Source organism: Leucopleurus acutus (assembly GCF_964270905.1).
Source record: "Leucopleurus acutus genome assembly, chromosome: 1".
In the NCBI taxonomy this organism is placed as follows: Eukaryota; Metazoa; Chordata; class Mammalia; order Artiodactyla; family Delphinidae; genus Leucopleurus; species Leucopleurus acutus.
In genome coordinates this window covers 9,815,518-9,830,332 of record NC_139142.1, presented here as the reverse complement: position 1 = coordinate 9,830,332, position 14,815 = coordinate 9,815,518, and the positions used below count along the sequence as shown (strand labels likewise).

The 14,815-nt window shown below is 45.6% G+C and overlaps 1 protein-coding gene across 1 annotated transcript in view; it reads right to left on the bottom strand.

Moving 5' to 3' along the window:
• Positions 1 to 475: 475 nt before the first annotated feature.
• Positions 476 to 14,815, bottom strand: part of LOC309960154 (serpin A9-like) — a gene marked incomplete at both ends in the record, with an annotated part of 33,757 nt that continues 19,417 nt past the window's right edge. Inside the window, 5 exon segments of the mRNA XM_082836785.1 lie at positions 476 to 582; positions 585 to 675; positions 2,154 to 2,245; positions 2,248 to 2,290; positions 4,221 to 4,490. Coding sequence (XP_082692911.1) covers positions 476 to 582; positions 585 to 675; positions 2,154 to 2,245; positions 2,248 to 2,290; positions 4,221 to 4,490 — 603 coding nt within the window.

The window sequence follows — 14,815 nt, the reverse complement described above, 5'->3', positions numbered from 1 at the left end:
ATGAATGAATTCATGCAGCCCCTGAAATGTCACATATTAACAACCCAGCCACGGCCAGTCAGCACGATAGACCCTCTTCAGGTGAAGACCCTGGAGGCGGGTGGGAACACGGTTGCTGACTGGATTCACACTTGGGGTTTATTGAATTTATTCTTGTAATTCTGCAATAAAGGTGACTGACCTATATGTCACCCTTCCCAGGGGCTCCGAGGACTGGAAATACACCAACCCAGAACTGTGCCATGAAGCTAGTCACCTGGGAGAATTTGTGGAAAAGAAACTGGAGGTTAATGGGCTTTGGCTTGTGACTGGGAGCTCTGCTGCCTTGGATGACTGAGTGGAACGCGGCTCTGCCAGGGTCAGGTGGAACCTGAGAGCAGAAGGCGGCACGCCTCCACATCAGGGGCGCCAGGCAGCGCAGATGAGCATTTTCTGTGCATGTCGGTGTGTCTTCAGATGACAGGGCTTTTTCCACCTAGAACTCAGTGGGGTTCCCAAGTTTCCCGAGGAAGAACGTGGTCTGTGTGGCTTTGTTTATAATCAGCAGCATGAAGGACCTATCGAAACAGATGGTGGAGTAAGAAGGGACATGGACTGGACTCTGAGTTTGGTGACGGTGGCTGCTGCAGCCTGGGTCCCCTCCTCTCTGACGTCCAGCACAGCCTCGTGAGCCACCTGCCAAGGGAAAAAGAAACATCAGCAGTTCACATGCAGACACATTTATGTACTGAGTTTTGGTGTTCTGCCTAGGAACAGGGACACCCCCTCGGGAGGCTCCAAGGTGATACCTGGCATTAGGTTTGCTCAACTAAGTACAGCTGTTGTGGTCACTGGTCAGCTGGCCCTTAAGCACGGAGTTAAATGAGTCCCAGTTCTGCCACGTACTGTTGCAAAACTTATTTGGGTGCTGTGTGCTTCAATTTTCATTTCTGTTAAACGATGATCGTACCTGCATGCCTCCCACAAGTTTATCCAGTGAGTTAAAGATCTTACAAAGCAAGCGCTCATGAACTCGCTAGCACTTGTAATTGCTACCATTGTTGCACAGGAGACCTAGGTTAGGGATTCCTAAATGCTGGATCCCTGCTTGGTCTTCTAGGGAAGAAATTAATGTACTCCCAAACTGCAGGGGGCTGGAGAATTCCCGACAATTACAACCACTGTTTTTCTTTTTCTTTTTTAAAATTTGAACTTTAATCACTGTTTTTCATATGTGCAGAAAAGCATCTCATGGGAAAGGTTCATTATGGTCATCGTATTCCAGTGAGACCTGTCTGCATTCTTTCCCTGAACGCCGGTGACAGAGATCCCCTTCTGTGGCCCAGGACCACTTCTGACCATTATAATCTGTCATAAAAATAAATTTTTAGGTTGGGGATCAGAAACTCATATGTGGACAGAGGCTGGGCAGGTAACCCCCATGAGATGATGAGATGTCTTGTAAGAGCAGGGGGCACATGGGGAACCTGGAGGGCTCCCTTGGGCTGACTGTTTGGGCTCATTGTTGCCATGTGGGAATTGGGCTTGGCACATAGTAAATGCTCAATAAAGAGAATCAGAATCTAAATTTTTAGGTCCAGTATGTTACATTTTAGAAGTCAGCTCCCTTTCCCCCTTTCCTCCCTCCTTCCCTCCTTTTCTTTCCTTCCTCCCTCCCTCCCTCCCTCCCTCTCTTTTTTTTCGTTTTCTTCCTCCCTTTCTTCTTCTCCTTCTTCCTTTCTTCTGACTGCAGACCAAACACAACACATCTACAGGGTACTCATGGCCTATGAGCAGCTACATTATGACCTTGGCGTGAGCACCTAGGCTTTAGGGAGGTGAGGTCAAACGCCAGGGGACAGCTACTCATCTGCAGTGGGTTTGGGGCAGCAGAGCTGCCTGCCGAGTAGAGGCCTGATTCTCAGAGCACTGTAGTTGGACCTTAGGAACATTTATCTGAAGAGGGATAAAAGATGCCTGTGTATCAGTGGTATGACGGCCATAAAGCCACAGGCCTGGCAGCCGTGAGATGCAGCCCTCCTGTTACACAGAAGTCACTTTGCCTCCTGGGGCCTCTGGTTGCTAATCAACGAGGTGAGGTTGCTCCACAGGCCAGTCTCTTCGGGCCCTTCCGACTCACGCTTTCATGCAAATATGCTAACCAACCGACTCACTTTGGAACCTTGAAGGAAGTCTTTCTTTGTGATTCCAGAAAAATCAGCATCTTTGTCAAGGGCATCCCAGATGCCCATCTTGGGGAGGATATTTCCAGGTTATAGGAGGAGGAAATGGAAAATTTTGGAATGAACACCTCTAAGCACCTGTGGAAAAGAAGAAAGAGCAAGATGTGATCACAAGCCCATGGCGACCATTCCAGGTGACATTTCAGGAGCCTCCGCTCTTCCTCCAGGCACCAGTTGCTGCTGGAGGGATCAGTACATCACAGACCACCAACCCAGCTCGCTCTGGAAGCAAGCCTCCTGGATGAACAAGTCCAGCTTTGGAGATATACGAGATGAAAAATGGGCCCTTAATGAAGCAGGGGGCAGAGCTGAGAAGGGGGACAAGCAAAGGTGACTATAGCAGAGGCCCAGGGGAGGCACTGGGCAGCGATGGAAGTGTGTCTACCATCCCTGGCCCAGAATGTGCCTCTCACCACCCTTCCTGGGACAAACCCTGCTAATCCCTGAGAGCAGCAAAGTTCAGGAGAACTTTCTGCAAAGTTAGAAATATTCTCTACCTGTGCTGTTCAATATGGTAGTCATTAGCCAGCCCCATGTGGCTATTAAGCAATTTAAACGCGGATAGTGCCAAGAAGTAAATTTAAAATTGTACTTGATTTTAAGTAATTTAAATTTAGGTTATAACGTGTGGCTGGTGGCTCCTATATCGAGCAGCATAGGCCTAGAGTTTGGTACACTTCTCTCTTTCTCTGTGATGGTTTTTTCTGAACCAAGAGTGAATAGCTCACGTTTACTGAGCATTTATTATGTGCCAGGCATTGTCCCAGACACATTCATCAACATTATCTCCATGTTAAAGATGGTAAATCTTAGTTTTAGTGCTTTTCCCAAGGCCATGTACTTAGTCACAGAAGTGAAAGTACAAAAGTGTTGGATGAACATCTAAATTCCTCATTGGGGGACTTCTTGGGACATCTAGCACAATGGACAGCTCTCTCGCCCCTGTTACTGTCTCCTGCGCTGGCTTGGCCATCTCCATCTTCTCTCTGCTCTGTCCGCTGCTCTTTAGAGAGCCCTCCCCCACCCCAGTCTCCGTGCTGCCTCCTCTTTCTCTATCCATCCCTGGTTGCAGTCTAGGAAAGAAGGAACCTGAAACATCCTACAGTGTCCCTTGATCCCCGCTTTGCCTTTGTCATCAAAATGCCCTTCCCAAGCCCCTGTGTCCTTTCCATACCTGTGGCTCAAATGTGTCACCTCACTGACGCCTTCCCTCAATCCCAGCTTCAGCTGTGATCTCTCTTTGCTCAGAAGCGCCTCAGGACTCTGCCCACCCATTGACCTTTGTCTTTCTTGAATTACAGTTATCCCTAAAACTGTCTTTTCTCTCCTCCTAGACTATGAGCATCTGGGAATGGTGCTAATGATGCCAAGAAAATATTGCTAAGAGACTGTGCATTAGCCTTTGACATGCCTTGTTATCTTATGATTAACATCCTTTTGATACCCTCCATAATAACCACAGAACTACTAAGAATATTACGACTGAGTAACATTTATTGAACACTTACCATCCCTCAGACATTCTCCTAAGCACTTTAAAAATAGCAACTTATTCTATCCTTTCAACAACCTGTGAGTTTGATAATATTATTATCCTCACTTTATAGATGAAGAGCAAGTTTTGTGTGTGTGTGTTTATGCAATAATTCTACAGAATTCAATAGTGAATTGGCTGATAGAGTGAGCTCTGCTGACACAGAATAGCTACTGTGACGTAATACTTTTGCAGTGATCTATTAGCTACATGAACTAGGGCGATCCACTTCTCCCTTTGGAGCCTCTATTTCCTTATCTGTGAATGGGGGTGGTAACACTTCTCATCTGTCAAGTATTCGTGAAGTTCAAGGGAGAACATGTCTGCGGTCCCAAGCTCACTGTCCAGCATGTAGTTGGTGCTCAATGTGCAGGAGTGATTATGCAACAGCTGTTATCGTGACATTTTCCTCATCCTTGGGTGTGCACCATCACCTGCCTCAGGCCACAGCAAATTGGCATACATACCCACCGCTTCTGGAGTGAGCGGCTCCACTTCAGTGTCCTGGCTGACAAGGCGTGTTCCAGCTGCCTCATCTTGCCCTCACCAGGGAGGACAAAGAAGGCCACAGTGTCTCTGCCGTAGTCCATCTGCAGCACAGAGTAGTTCAGCTCTGGATCCACCCCAAAACCAACTTGTTCCGCCTGGTGCATCATTGGAACATGCACAGTGGTCCTCTTGCCCACCAGGAATGGGAAGCTTTGACTTGTGTATGCAGGGTTAAAGCGCTTCTCCTACTTGGCTAGCGCAAAGAGAGAAGAGACGTCTTTATGTCAAAGTACAATTAGTGAGGTGAAGACAGCGAGAATGGTGAAGTAAGGACCTCTGAAAACTCTTTCCTCCATAAAAACAATGAGAAAACTGCAATAATGGTCAGAATTAACTTTTTTAGAACTCTGGAAATTAACCAAATGCTTTCAGAAAATCAGGGAACAATTTGTTAAAGAAAAACAACAAAATCTTGGTAAGAACAGTGAGCTTTGTGGTACTTTAACTTGCCCTAGTTGCATTCTCCACTTCCCAGGTCTTTTGTAGCCTGAAAATATAATGGCCTGAATTAGCAGTGAGATATAGCAGTCTGGCAGTCACTGAAGGGAAAAATAGGGCTGGAACCCTAGAACAAAGTGAGAGGACTGACACTAGCCAACTTCAGTACTTACTATAAAGCTACAGTAATCAAGACAGTGTGTTATTGATAAAAGGACAGACAAATGGATCAATGGAACAGAATAGGGAGCCCCCAACTTGACCCACATAAATACAGTCAACTGAACTTTGACAAAGGAGCAAAGGTAATACAATGGAGCAAAAAGTCTTTTCAACAAATGGTGCTGGAAGAACAGACATCGATATGCAAAAAAAAAAAAAATCTAGACATAGACACAGACCTTATACCCTTCATAAAAATTAACTTGAATCATAGACCCAAATTTAAAATACGAAACTATAAAACACCTAGAAGATAATATAGAAGAAAACCTAGATGATCTCAGGTATGGCAATAACTTTTTAGATACAGCATCAAAAGCATTATACATGAAAGAAATAATTGATGAACTTCATTAAAATTAAAAACTTCTGCTCTGTGAAACACAATGAATGAGAAGACAAGCCAGACTGGGGGAAAATATTTGCAAAAGACACATCTGATAAAGGACTGTTACCCAAAATATACAAAGAGCTCCTAAAACTCAACAACAGGAAGACAAACAACTTGATTAAAAAATGGGCCAAAGACCCTGAATGATACTGCAGCAGAGAAGATACACAGATGGCAAACAAACATATGAAAAGATGCTTCACATCATATGTCATCATGGAATTGCAAATTAAAACAACAGTGAGATACCATTACACACCTGTTCAAATGGCCAAAATCTGGAACACAGACAACTCCAAATGCTAGCTAGGATGTGGGGCTATGAACTCTAATACATTGCTGGTAGAAATGTAAAATGGTACAGCCACCTGGGGAGACCGTTTGGTGGATTCTTTCAAAAACAAATATACTCTTGTCATATGATCCCACAACCATGTTCTTTTATATTTATTCAAAGGAATAAAAAATTATGTCCACACAAAAACCTGCACCTGTATTTTTATAGCATTTATTCATAACTGCCAAAACTTGGAAACAACAAAGTTGTCCTTTAGTAGGTGAATGGATGAAAAAACTATGGTACAAGCAGGCAATGGAATATTATTCAGCGATAAAAATAACTGAGCTATCAAGCCATGACAAGACAAATAGGAAGCTTAAATGCATATTACTAAGTGAAAGAAGCCAATCTGAAAAGGCTATACACAGTATGATTCCAACAGTATGATATTCTGGAAAAGCCAAAACTTTGGAGACAGTAAAAAGGTCAGTGGTGGGAGGCAGAGCACAGAGGATTTTAGGGCAGTGTAAACACTCTGTATGATACCATGATAATGGATACATATTATTATACATTTGTTCAAAAATATAGAACGTAAAACTCTAAGAGTGAAAACAAACTACGGACTTTGGGTGATTATGACGTGTAGGTTCATCAAATGTAACAAACATACTTCTCTGCTGGGGGATGTTTGTAAAGGAGGGGGCTCTGCATGTTGGGGGGTAGATGGGAAATCTGCACTTTCCCTCAATGTTTCTGTGAAACTAAAACTGCTCTTAAAAAATAAAGTCAACTGAAAAAGGCAATCAGGGCCTCCCTGGTGGTATAGTGGTTAAGAATCCGCCTGCCAAGGCAGGGGACACGTGTTCCAGCCCTGGTCCGGGAAGATCCCACATGCCGCGGAGCAACTAAGCCCGTGTGCCACAGCTACCGAGCCTGCACTCTGGAGCCCGTGAGCCACAACTACTGAGCCGGTGAGCCACAGCTATGGAGCCTGCATGCTTAGAGCCCGTGCTCCACAATAAGAGAAGCCACTGCAATGAGAAGCCCGCGCACTGCAATGAAGAGTAGCACCTGCTCGCCGCAACTAGAGAAAGCCTGTGCGCAGCAATGAAGAACCAACGCAGCCCCCCCCCCCAAAATAAAGAAAGAAATCAATAGAAATTTTCCTGAGGAAGTTCAGGCAAAGACTTTAAATCAGCTATTTTAAACATGTTCATACAACTAAAAGAAACCATGTTTAAATAACTAAAGGAAAGTATGAGAATGACGTCTCACCCAATAAAGAGCATGAATAATAAGATAGAAATTATTTTTGAAAAGAAACAAATAGAAATCCTGGAGTTGAAAAGCACAGTAACTGAAATAAAAAATTCTCTAGAGGACCTCCCTGGTGGTCCAGTGGCTAAGACTCCACGCTCCCAATGCAGGGGACCCGGGTTCAATCCCTGGTTAGGCAACTAGGTCCTGCATGCCGCAGCTAAAGATCCCACGTGCCGCAACTAAGACCCAGTGCAGCCAAATAAATAAATAAATAAATAATAAAAAAAATTCTCTAGAGAAGCTCAATGGCAGCTTAGACTAGGCAGAAGGGAAAAAAAAAACCCGAAACTGGTGAACCAAAAGATACAGCAATTGAGATTATATAGTCAGAGGAACAGAGAGAAAAAAGAATGAAGACAAATGAATAGAGCCTCAGAGACCTGTGACAGTCTGTAACGCATACCAATATAGACATAATGGGATCCCAAAAAGAGAAGAGAGAAAGAAGGGAGAAAGATTATGGGAAGGAATAATGTCCAAAAACTTCTGAAATTTGATGAAAAACATTCATGTACAGCATTCAAAAATCTCAACAGTATCTGAATAGTATAAACTTAGAGATCCAGAGCCTAGACACATCATAATCCAGCTGTCAAAAGCAAAGGCTAAAGAAAGAATCTTGAAAACAGCAAGAGAAAAGTGATTCATCATGTACAAGATATCCTCGGTAAGACTCACAGCTGATTTCTCATCAGAAACCAGGGAGGCCAGAAGGTAGTTGGATTGCACATTCAAAGCACCAAAAGAAAAAAAACCCTGTCAACCAGGGGAATTCTACATTTGGCAAAACCACCCTTCAAAAGTTAAGGAGAGATCAGGACATTTTCCAATAATAAACAAAAACAGAGGTTTTGTCACTAGCACACCTGCCTTATAAGAATACTAAGATTCCTGCTCCCTCCACGGGCCTCATCCCGCAAGACTGGCGCCGGGAGGATTTTAGACTAAGTGACCCGACTGCAGTTGGAAACTCCAGCAGTTTTGGAGTAAGTCAGTGTTGGGCTTGTATCAACTCTGACGTTCACGATGGGTGAGTTTTTTTTTTTTTTGCGGTACGCGGGCCTCTCACTGTTGTGGCCTCTCCCGTTGCGGAGCACAGGCTCCGGATGCGCAGGCTCAGCGGCCATGGCTCACGGGCCCAGCCACTCCTTGGCATGTGGGATCCTCCCAGACCAGGGCACGAACACGTGTCCCCTGCATCAGCAGGCGGACTCTCAACCACTGCACCACCAGGGAAGCCCCACGATGGGCAAGTTTTTAACCTCTCTGGACTTCAGTTTTCTTTCTCCGCTCTGTGACATAGGGGTAATTACCTGTACCCTGTAGAGTTGTTCAGAGAGGATGGAGAGCAATAGGGCGCTTGCCTATGTCAGGCCAGCCCCAACGTGATAGCCACGTTCCCAACAGCCTCTTTGTTGAAACTAAATTTATGTAAATTGGATAACACTTTATTATACCAAATGTGACTAAAATTAGAGGAAAGTATACGAGGAATCTTTTTGCTGAATGAGTAATTCCTTTAGGAAACTGCAAATTTCTCTCCATTTCCATTTATTTGATTCACCCATCTTTTGTTTTGTAGCTTTGTGTCTGTTTGACTAGAGTTGAGTTTTCTCTCTAAGCGGGGCTCACATAGATCCACCCACCTACTGGACTCTTTATCCACACGTTCCAAGCTGAGCCCCTAAGCCATCCCACCCTGGGCCCAGGGGGCATAGATCAAAGCCGCTTCTCCTTCATAGCTCTGGTGCTTTTCCATTCTTCACTTGGGAGCGGGGTGGAGAGACGGGCTTGTGGCTGGATATTTGCGACTGTGAGTGGGGAGAGGCTGTAGGCCGGGCCCAGAGGGAAGGGAGTTGCTGCCAGGTTCAGGGATGAGGCACCAGGGAGCACGGGGCCATCCTACCAGGGGCCAGAGTCCCATCCTGGAGAGGTCTTGGGGGGGTGGGGCACCCGCTAACACCCGGTGCCTCCCCGGGAGCCCACATCCCCATCAGCAGACATGGCCTTGCTGGAGGACTTCAGACTCCGTGCCCCCCATCCTGCTGAGTGGGGATCTGGGCTGAGCAGGGGGCACCCTCTGAACTAGTAGCCTCTCATGGGTGTTGGCTGCTAGGAGTCCCGGGCCCCTCAACGGCGCTGGCCTCCACGTGACCTTAAGCAAGTTGCTGCTTCTCTCTGGGCCTCAGGGAGGAGGCCTCAAAGGGCTCCTTACTCGACAGCCTGGGCTCCACGTCCACAGGCCTCAAGAGGCAGGTCTTTATGCTCTTGGGGGAAAAGCACCAGGAAAATATCTTATTCTGTCGGCTCTTCAAATCCAACCTCCTGAGACTTCCCTGGCGGTCCAGTGGTTAAGACTTGGCGCTTCCACTGCAGGGGGCGTGGGTTCGATCCCTGGTCGGGGAACTAAGATCCCACATGCCTCACAGTGCAACCAAAAAAAAAAAAAAAAAAAAAAAAAATCCAACCTCTTTCCCCGTCTGTCCTCTCTCCTCCCAAACTCCTGTCCACCCGAGGCCACTCCTTCTCTCCCCCAGCCCCATGAAGACCCTCGCCCCTCTCTCCGTTGTGACGACTGTTGCCTGGAGGTATGTGTGCGTCCTGCTGGGGGCTCTGCCTGACGGGGTGACAGGGACACTCCGTCCTCTCTGTGCTCGACCCGTCTGGGGTCCTCCTTCCCAGACCCCGCTGCCTTCATCTCACCCTCCACAGGATCACACCCCTTCAATCCCTGACAGTCTTCCAGCCCCAGTCACTAACCACACTGCAGACAGCCTGCGCTTCCCCCAGATGCAAATCTCGGGGGTCACCCACCTGCTCAGATCCCTCCATGGCTCCCCACCAACCTGGGGAGGGATGCCCAACTCCTAGCATTCAAGGTCTTTCTCCATTGGGCCCCAACTTACCTGCCCCCCAGGTAAGCACACAGCTGGTCCTGTTTCCTGGACAGCTGGTCCCATTTCCCTTAGTCCACCCACCCTCTCCTGTCTTCATTTGCCTCCTTATCTAGCTTGGCTGTCAAAGAGCTTCATTTCATTCCCAAACCCTATGCTCCCCGGGGCCGCTGTGTCTGTGACACTCACTTTTGGTGAGTCCCCACACCTGGAATGAGCCACCTCTCTGCTCTTTCTCTGACCGTGCTGTGGGGAAGGAGGCTCAGTAAGGCGGGCTGGTCCACTGTGAATTCCCAACCAGCCACCTCTATTTGCCTGGCAACAGAGCTCTCACCAACGCACTCGCACATGGACTTTGGGGAATCTCTCAACCTTTTCCTTTTCCTTGAGATGGACTCCTCACCCTGCCACAAACACATGTACCCACGCATGCGTGCACACACATACACACACCAGACAACCTTGCCTCCTACCTCACATTAAAGAGAGACCCTCAGAAAAGGAACTGCCTCCCCTCCTCCATCAGACATACCCCTGCTTTCCCCAGCACTCCTCCCCTCCCCCATTACTTCTAAGGTCCACCTCCCTCCCCAAACTCTAGAAACCTTCCTTTATCTCCATCGCAGGACCCTTATATCTCTCTCTTCTGTGTTTAAACACTACTCAACTGGATCCTTGCCACTGGCTTTTTAAAATAATTAATTAATTATCTTTTATTGAAGTACAGTTAGTTTACAACTAAACTTGAGTTAGTTTCAGATGTACAGCAAAGTGATTCAGTTATACATACATATATATCTATTCTTTTTCATATTCTTTTCCCTTACAGGTTATTAAAAGATACTGAGTATAGTTCCTATGCTATACAGTAGGTCCTTGCTGGTTATCTATTTTATGTATGGTAGTGCGTATATGTTAATCCCAAACTCTTGATTCATCCATCCCCCTTTCCCCTTCGGTACCCATAAGTTTGTTTTTATTTATTTATAAATACGTTCAAGTCTTGTCCATTAAGACAAACCACCACCACTACCACCAGCACATTGCCTTCTAGCTATTGCTCTATCTCCATCCTCTCCATCACGGCCCAAATCTGAAAGAGCTGTGTATTCATGGCCTCACCTTCCACTCACCCCCTGGCCCACTCTAGCCTGGCTTCTGGGTCCACAGAACCAGGACCAGGCCATGAACATATCTAAGTTCTCATCTTACCTGACTTCCCAGGAGCCTCTGACACTGGAGACCACACTCAGCCCTAAGCATTCCCTCCCCTTGGCTCTGGGACACCGTGTCCTCCTAGATTTATCGTATCTCTCTGCTCCTCCCTCTTGTCTCCTCTGCTGGTTCCTCTTCTCCCAGTCCTCACGTGTTGGCGAGCCTGCCAGCATCTGTACTTGACTGTGTTGCCCTCTTCATTTTAATCTCTCCGTTCTCTCCAGCTGACCTCATCACGCCCACGGTTTCATTACTAAGAGACGCAAATCATTCATTACTTTCAAGCTCCAGCCCAGACCTTTCTTCTGAACTTCATGTATTTAACCACCTACTTGATATCTCCTTCTGATGTCGCAAATGAACCTTAAGCTCAATGTGACCCAAATGGACTGAGACTCTTTCCCAAGCACCATCTCCCAACCAAAGTTACAACCGAAACTTCCTTTCAACATCTCCTTCCACGGCACCACCACTCACCTAGTTATTCAAACCTAGGACTCATCCTTGCACCTCCTTCTTCCTCACTCCCCTTGTCAACATATCACTTACGTAGGTTAAATGTTCCAACAGCCTCCTATTTCCCAGAGTGGGCGCTGACATTTAATCCAACCCACAGAGCCTGTGCTCTGCTGGCCTCTCTAACTTCATCACACATCTGAAAGCCAATGCTCAGACTGCTATGTCCAGCCATTCTGCCCATTTTCATGACCCTCACAGGTGATGCTTGTTGGACCCTACTCCTAGAATGTTACCCACACTCCCCTCACTGATCTTCCCCCTAATTAATTCATATTCATTGTTTAGATCTTAGCTCATGTTGCTTCCTCAAGGAAGATCTCTTTGGCTACCCAGATAAGAAAAATTCCTCCTATGAAATGTTTCCATAGCACCATTAACCTCTTAGTGAAATACCTACCATTGTCATAATTTTGTTTTTATTTGTGTGGCTGAAAATTTAATGAATCAGGAAGTTGTCTATATTGTTCTCCCTGTACAGCACTGTTTGGTCAATAATAAGTGCTCAATAATTGAAATAAAATTAAATGAGCGATTTATCTCTGAGGGGTGGTACTGACTGGAAATGAGCAAAAGAGACTCTTTTAGGGTCTTAATTAGGATGATCATTCCACAGGTATATACGTATATAAAATGTGAATTGACTTACACTTCTGGCCAAGATAAGTCTGACATTGGACTTGCAGTTAGAAAACTGGACAAAATATATGAAACAATTGAGACACAAAAAATATGAAACAATTCAGACACTGAACAACAGGCAGAGAAGGGAAACAAATGAGGTAAGTCTTATAATTGTTTCAATTTTCTGCCTATTGGCACGTTCTGTACACAGGGAGGGGAGCCCAAGGAGAACACGGTAGATTTGCTTAGAAGATGGGTATCAGAGTTTGGGAAAGCTGAAGAAGCTACAATTTGTGCAGCAAAAATGTACATTAGCTTAAATCCAAAGCTAAGTGCTCAGCTCTGCATGCACAAAGTGAAATTCCACAAAGTTGGTCAAAAACAAAAATAAACAAACAAAAAAACCCTGCTGTTAAGATGTAAGCAGAACAATTCCTAGGATTCACATAGCATGGGGAGGTATTTAGGTTATAACCAGCCAGAGTGACAAGACCTCATGGAACACCTGGGGCATTCAGTAGAGACACTGGAAGTTTTGCATCTTGACATTAGGCTAAATTAACTTTGGTTTAAAGCTGTTCTAGGCACCCTAACAAAACCTGAAAATATGCATTGACAGAATAAAGCAGTTTTGTAGGTAATTTAGTTCACTGTCAAAACCAATGTCAACACACCATAGAGGAAGACAACAAAACCCAGATCAAAAAATTGTAATGCCACAATGTCCAGCATCCAATCAAAAATTGTTAAATATTCTAAGAAATGGGAACATGTGATCCATGTCCAGAAGAAAAAAATCAGTCAGTGGAAACAGACATAGACATGACTGAAATTATGGAATTAACAGACAAGGACTTTAAAATAGCTATTTAAATATGCTTAAACAATAAAACATTGATATAATGTGAGAAAAATCAAATGTATAAAAAAGAATCAAATTGACCTTTGGGAGATGAAAAATTCAGTAACCAAAATGAAAAATTCACTGGCTAGGCTCATAAGAAAATCTAAATTGTAGAAGAGGTCAGTAAGCTTGAAAATAGAGCAATAGGAGCTCTCCAGACTGAAGAGAGCAAACTGGGGGAAAAAAAATAACTGTGTCCCAGTGAACTGTGGGACAAAATCAAGTGGTCTAACATATGTGTAATTGGAGTCTGGCAAAAAGTGGGTAGGGGAGGACAGAAGAAGCTTTGAAGAAAAAATGGCCAGAAATATTTGTGTAATTTACACTATATAAACTATACCTAAGTAAAATAGACTAAATAAAATAAAATGAAATGAATGCAGCCCTGCCATTTCTTTCCCTATGCGGTATGATCACACATGATATTCAGTCTGTCTAGATTGCCCTTGCCACTCTCTCACCTGACAAACTCCTTTCCACCTGCCAGCTCCAGTTCCAAATCACCCACTCACCAAGTATTCCTGGATCCCATATAAAGTCTGTGCCTCCCTTTAGAAACACCTGGAGCAAACCAGAGCAATTTACATTCCTACGTGTCTGTCTTCCTGGTCAGACAGTCTGGACCTTGTGTGGCTTCCTCCGGGACAGGGACTATGATCAGGGAGTGATGGGGAGAAGAATAAAGGGAAATATAAAGACGGTGGAGGCAGTGGGAGGGCAGTGGGAGGAAAGGTGGGAGCCCCGAGGGCCAGGCTTTGCTGATTCACCCACGCCCAGGGCCTTCTGTAAAGACCTACAGTTGGCGAAACACAAGTTGGCAACCTAAAGGAGTATGGGGTTTTCCAAGCTTGGCTGTAGTCTTGTAAAAGTTCGGATTCCCAGGCCCAACCTAGAACTGCAGAGTCAGACTTTCCAGGGAAATATGAGAAGGTTTGGGAGTGGAGAAAGCTGGCCGCTCCCTCCCCACACAGCTTGTGCCCTGGCCCCAGAGAGAAGCTCTCCAAGATTACTTTTGGCTCTGAGCTCCTCAGCTGCTGAGGTCTTGGACTTCCTGGAAAGCAAAGGCCTGTTTCTCTCCAGATCATAAGACCAATCTGTCTGGCTCAGCAACAAAGCAGGAGTGGACCCCCATCCATGGTCCCATCAAGATGGAATCTTTCTCCCAAGTCCATCCTCCAACATAGAGCCTCTCCTGCTGTGTCCGGGCCACTCTAGACTCTTCCTTTCTGGGCTATTGGACCTCCTGCCTGCCTCACATATCTTTATGCTTTGGTCCCATTCCTGGTTTATGAAGACCTTCATATCACTTCATATACTTTTCTCTTTATATGTATATATTTAATGTATTTTTGCTATTAACTGTGGAGCAGATCGGGTGCCTCAAGGCTGACCTTGCAACGCCATCTTAACCACAAGTGACCCTTCAGAGCCTCCCAACAAGGACTCAACATTACCCACTGTGGACCTGTGCACCTGTCTCAAGGGGAAGGGCTACCCAGAGCTCCTGGCAACCTCTTTTGCTGCAACATTGCTCATTTCTTAGCCTGCCTGGATGATCACCTGACTTGTAGGCATCTGAGTCAAGCTGAGGGTGGAGATGTGGAAGGTGGGTAGATCTAGACAGATGCCCAAGCCCTGAGGAGGTTTTTTTTTCTGACTGTTCATCTGTTTCTGGTTGGTTTTGGAAAGGAGGTCTCTATTTC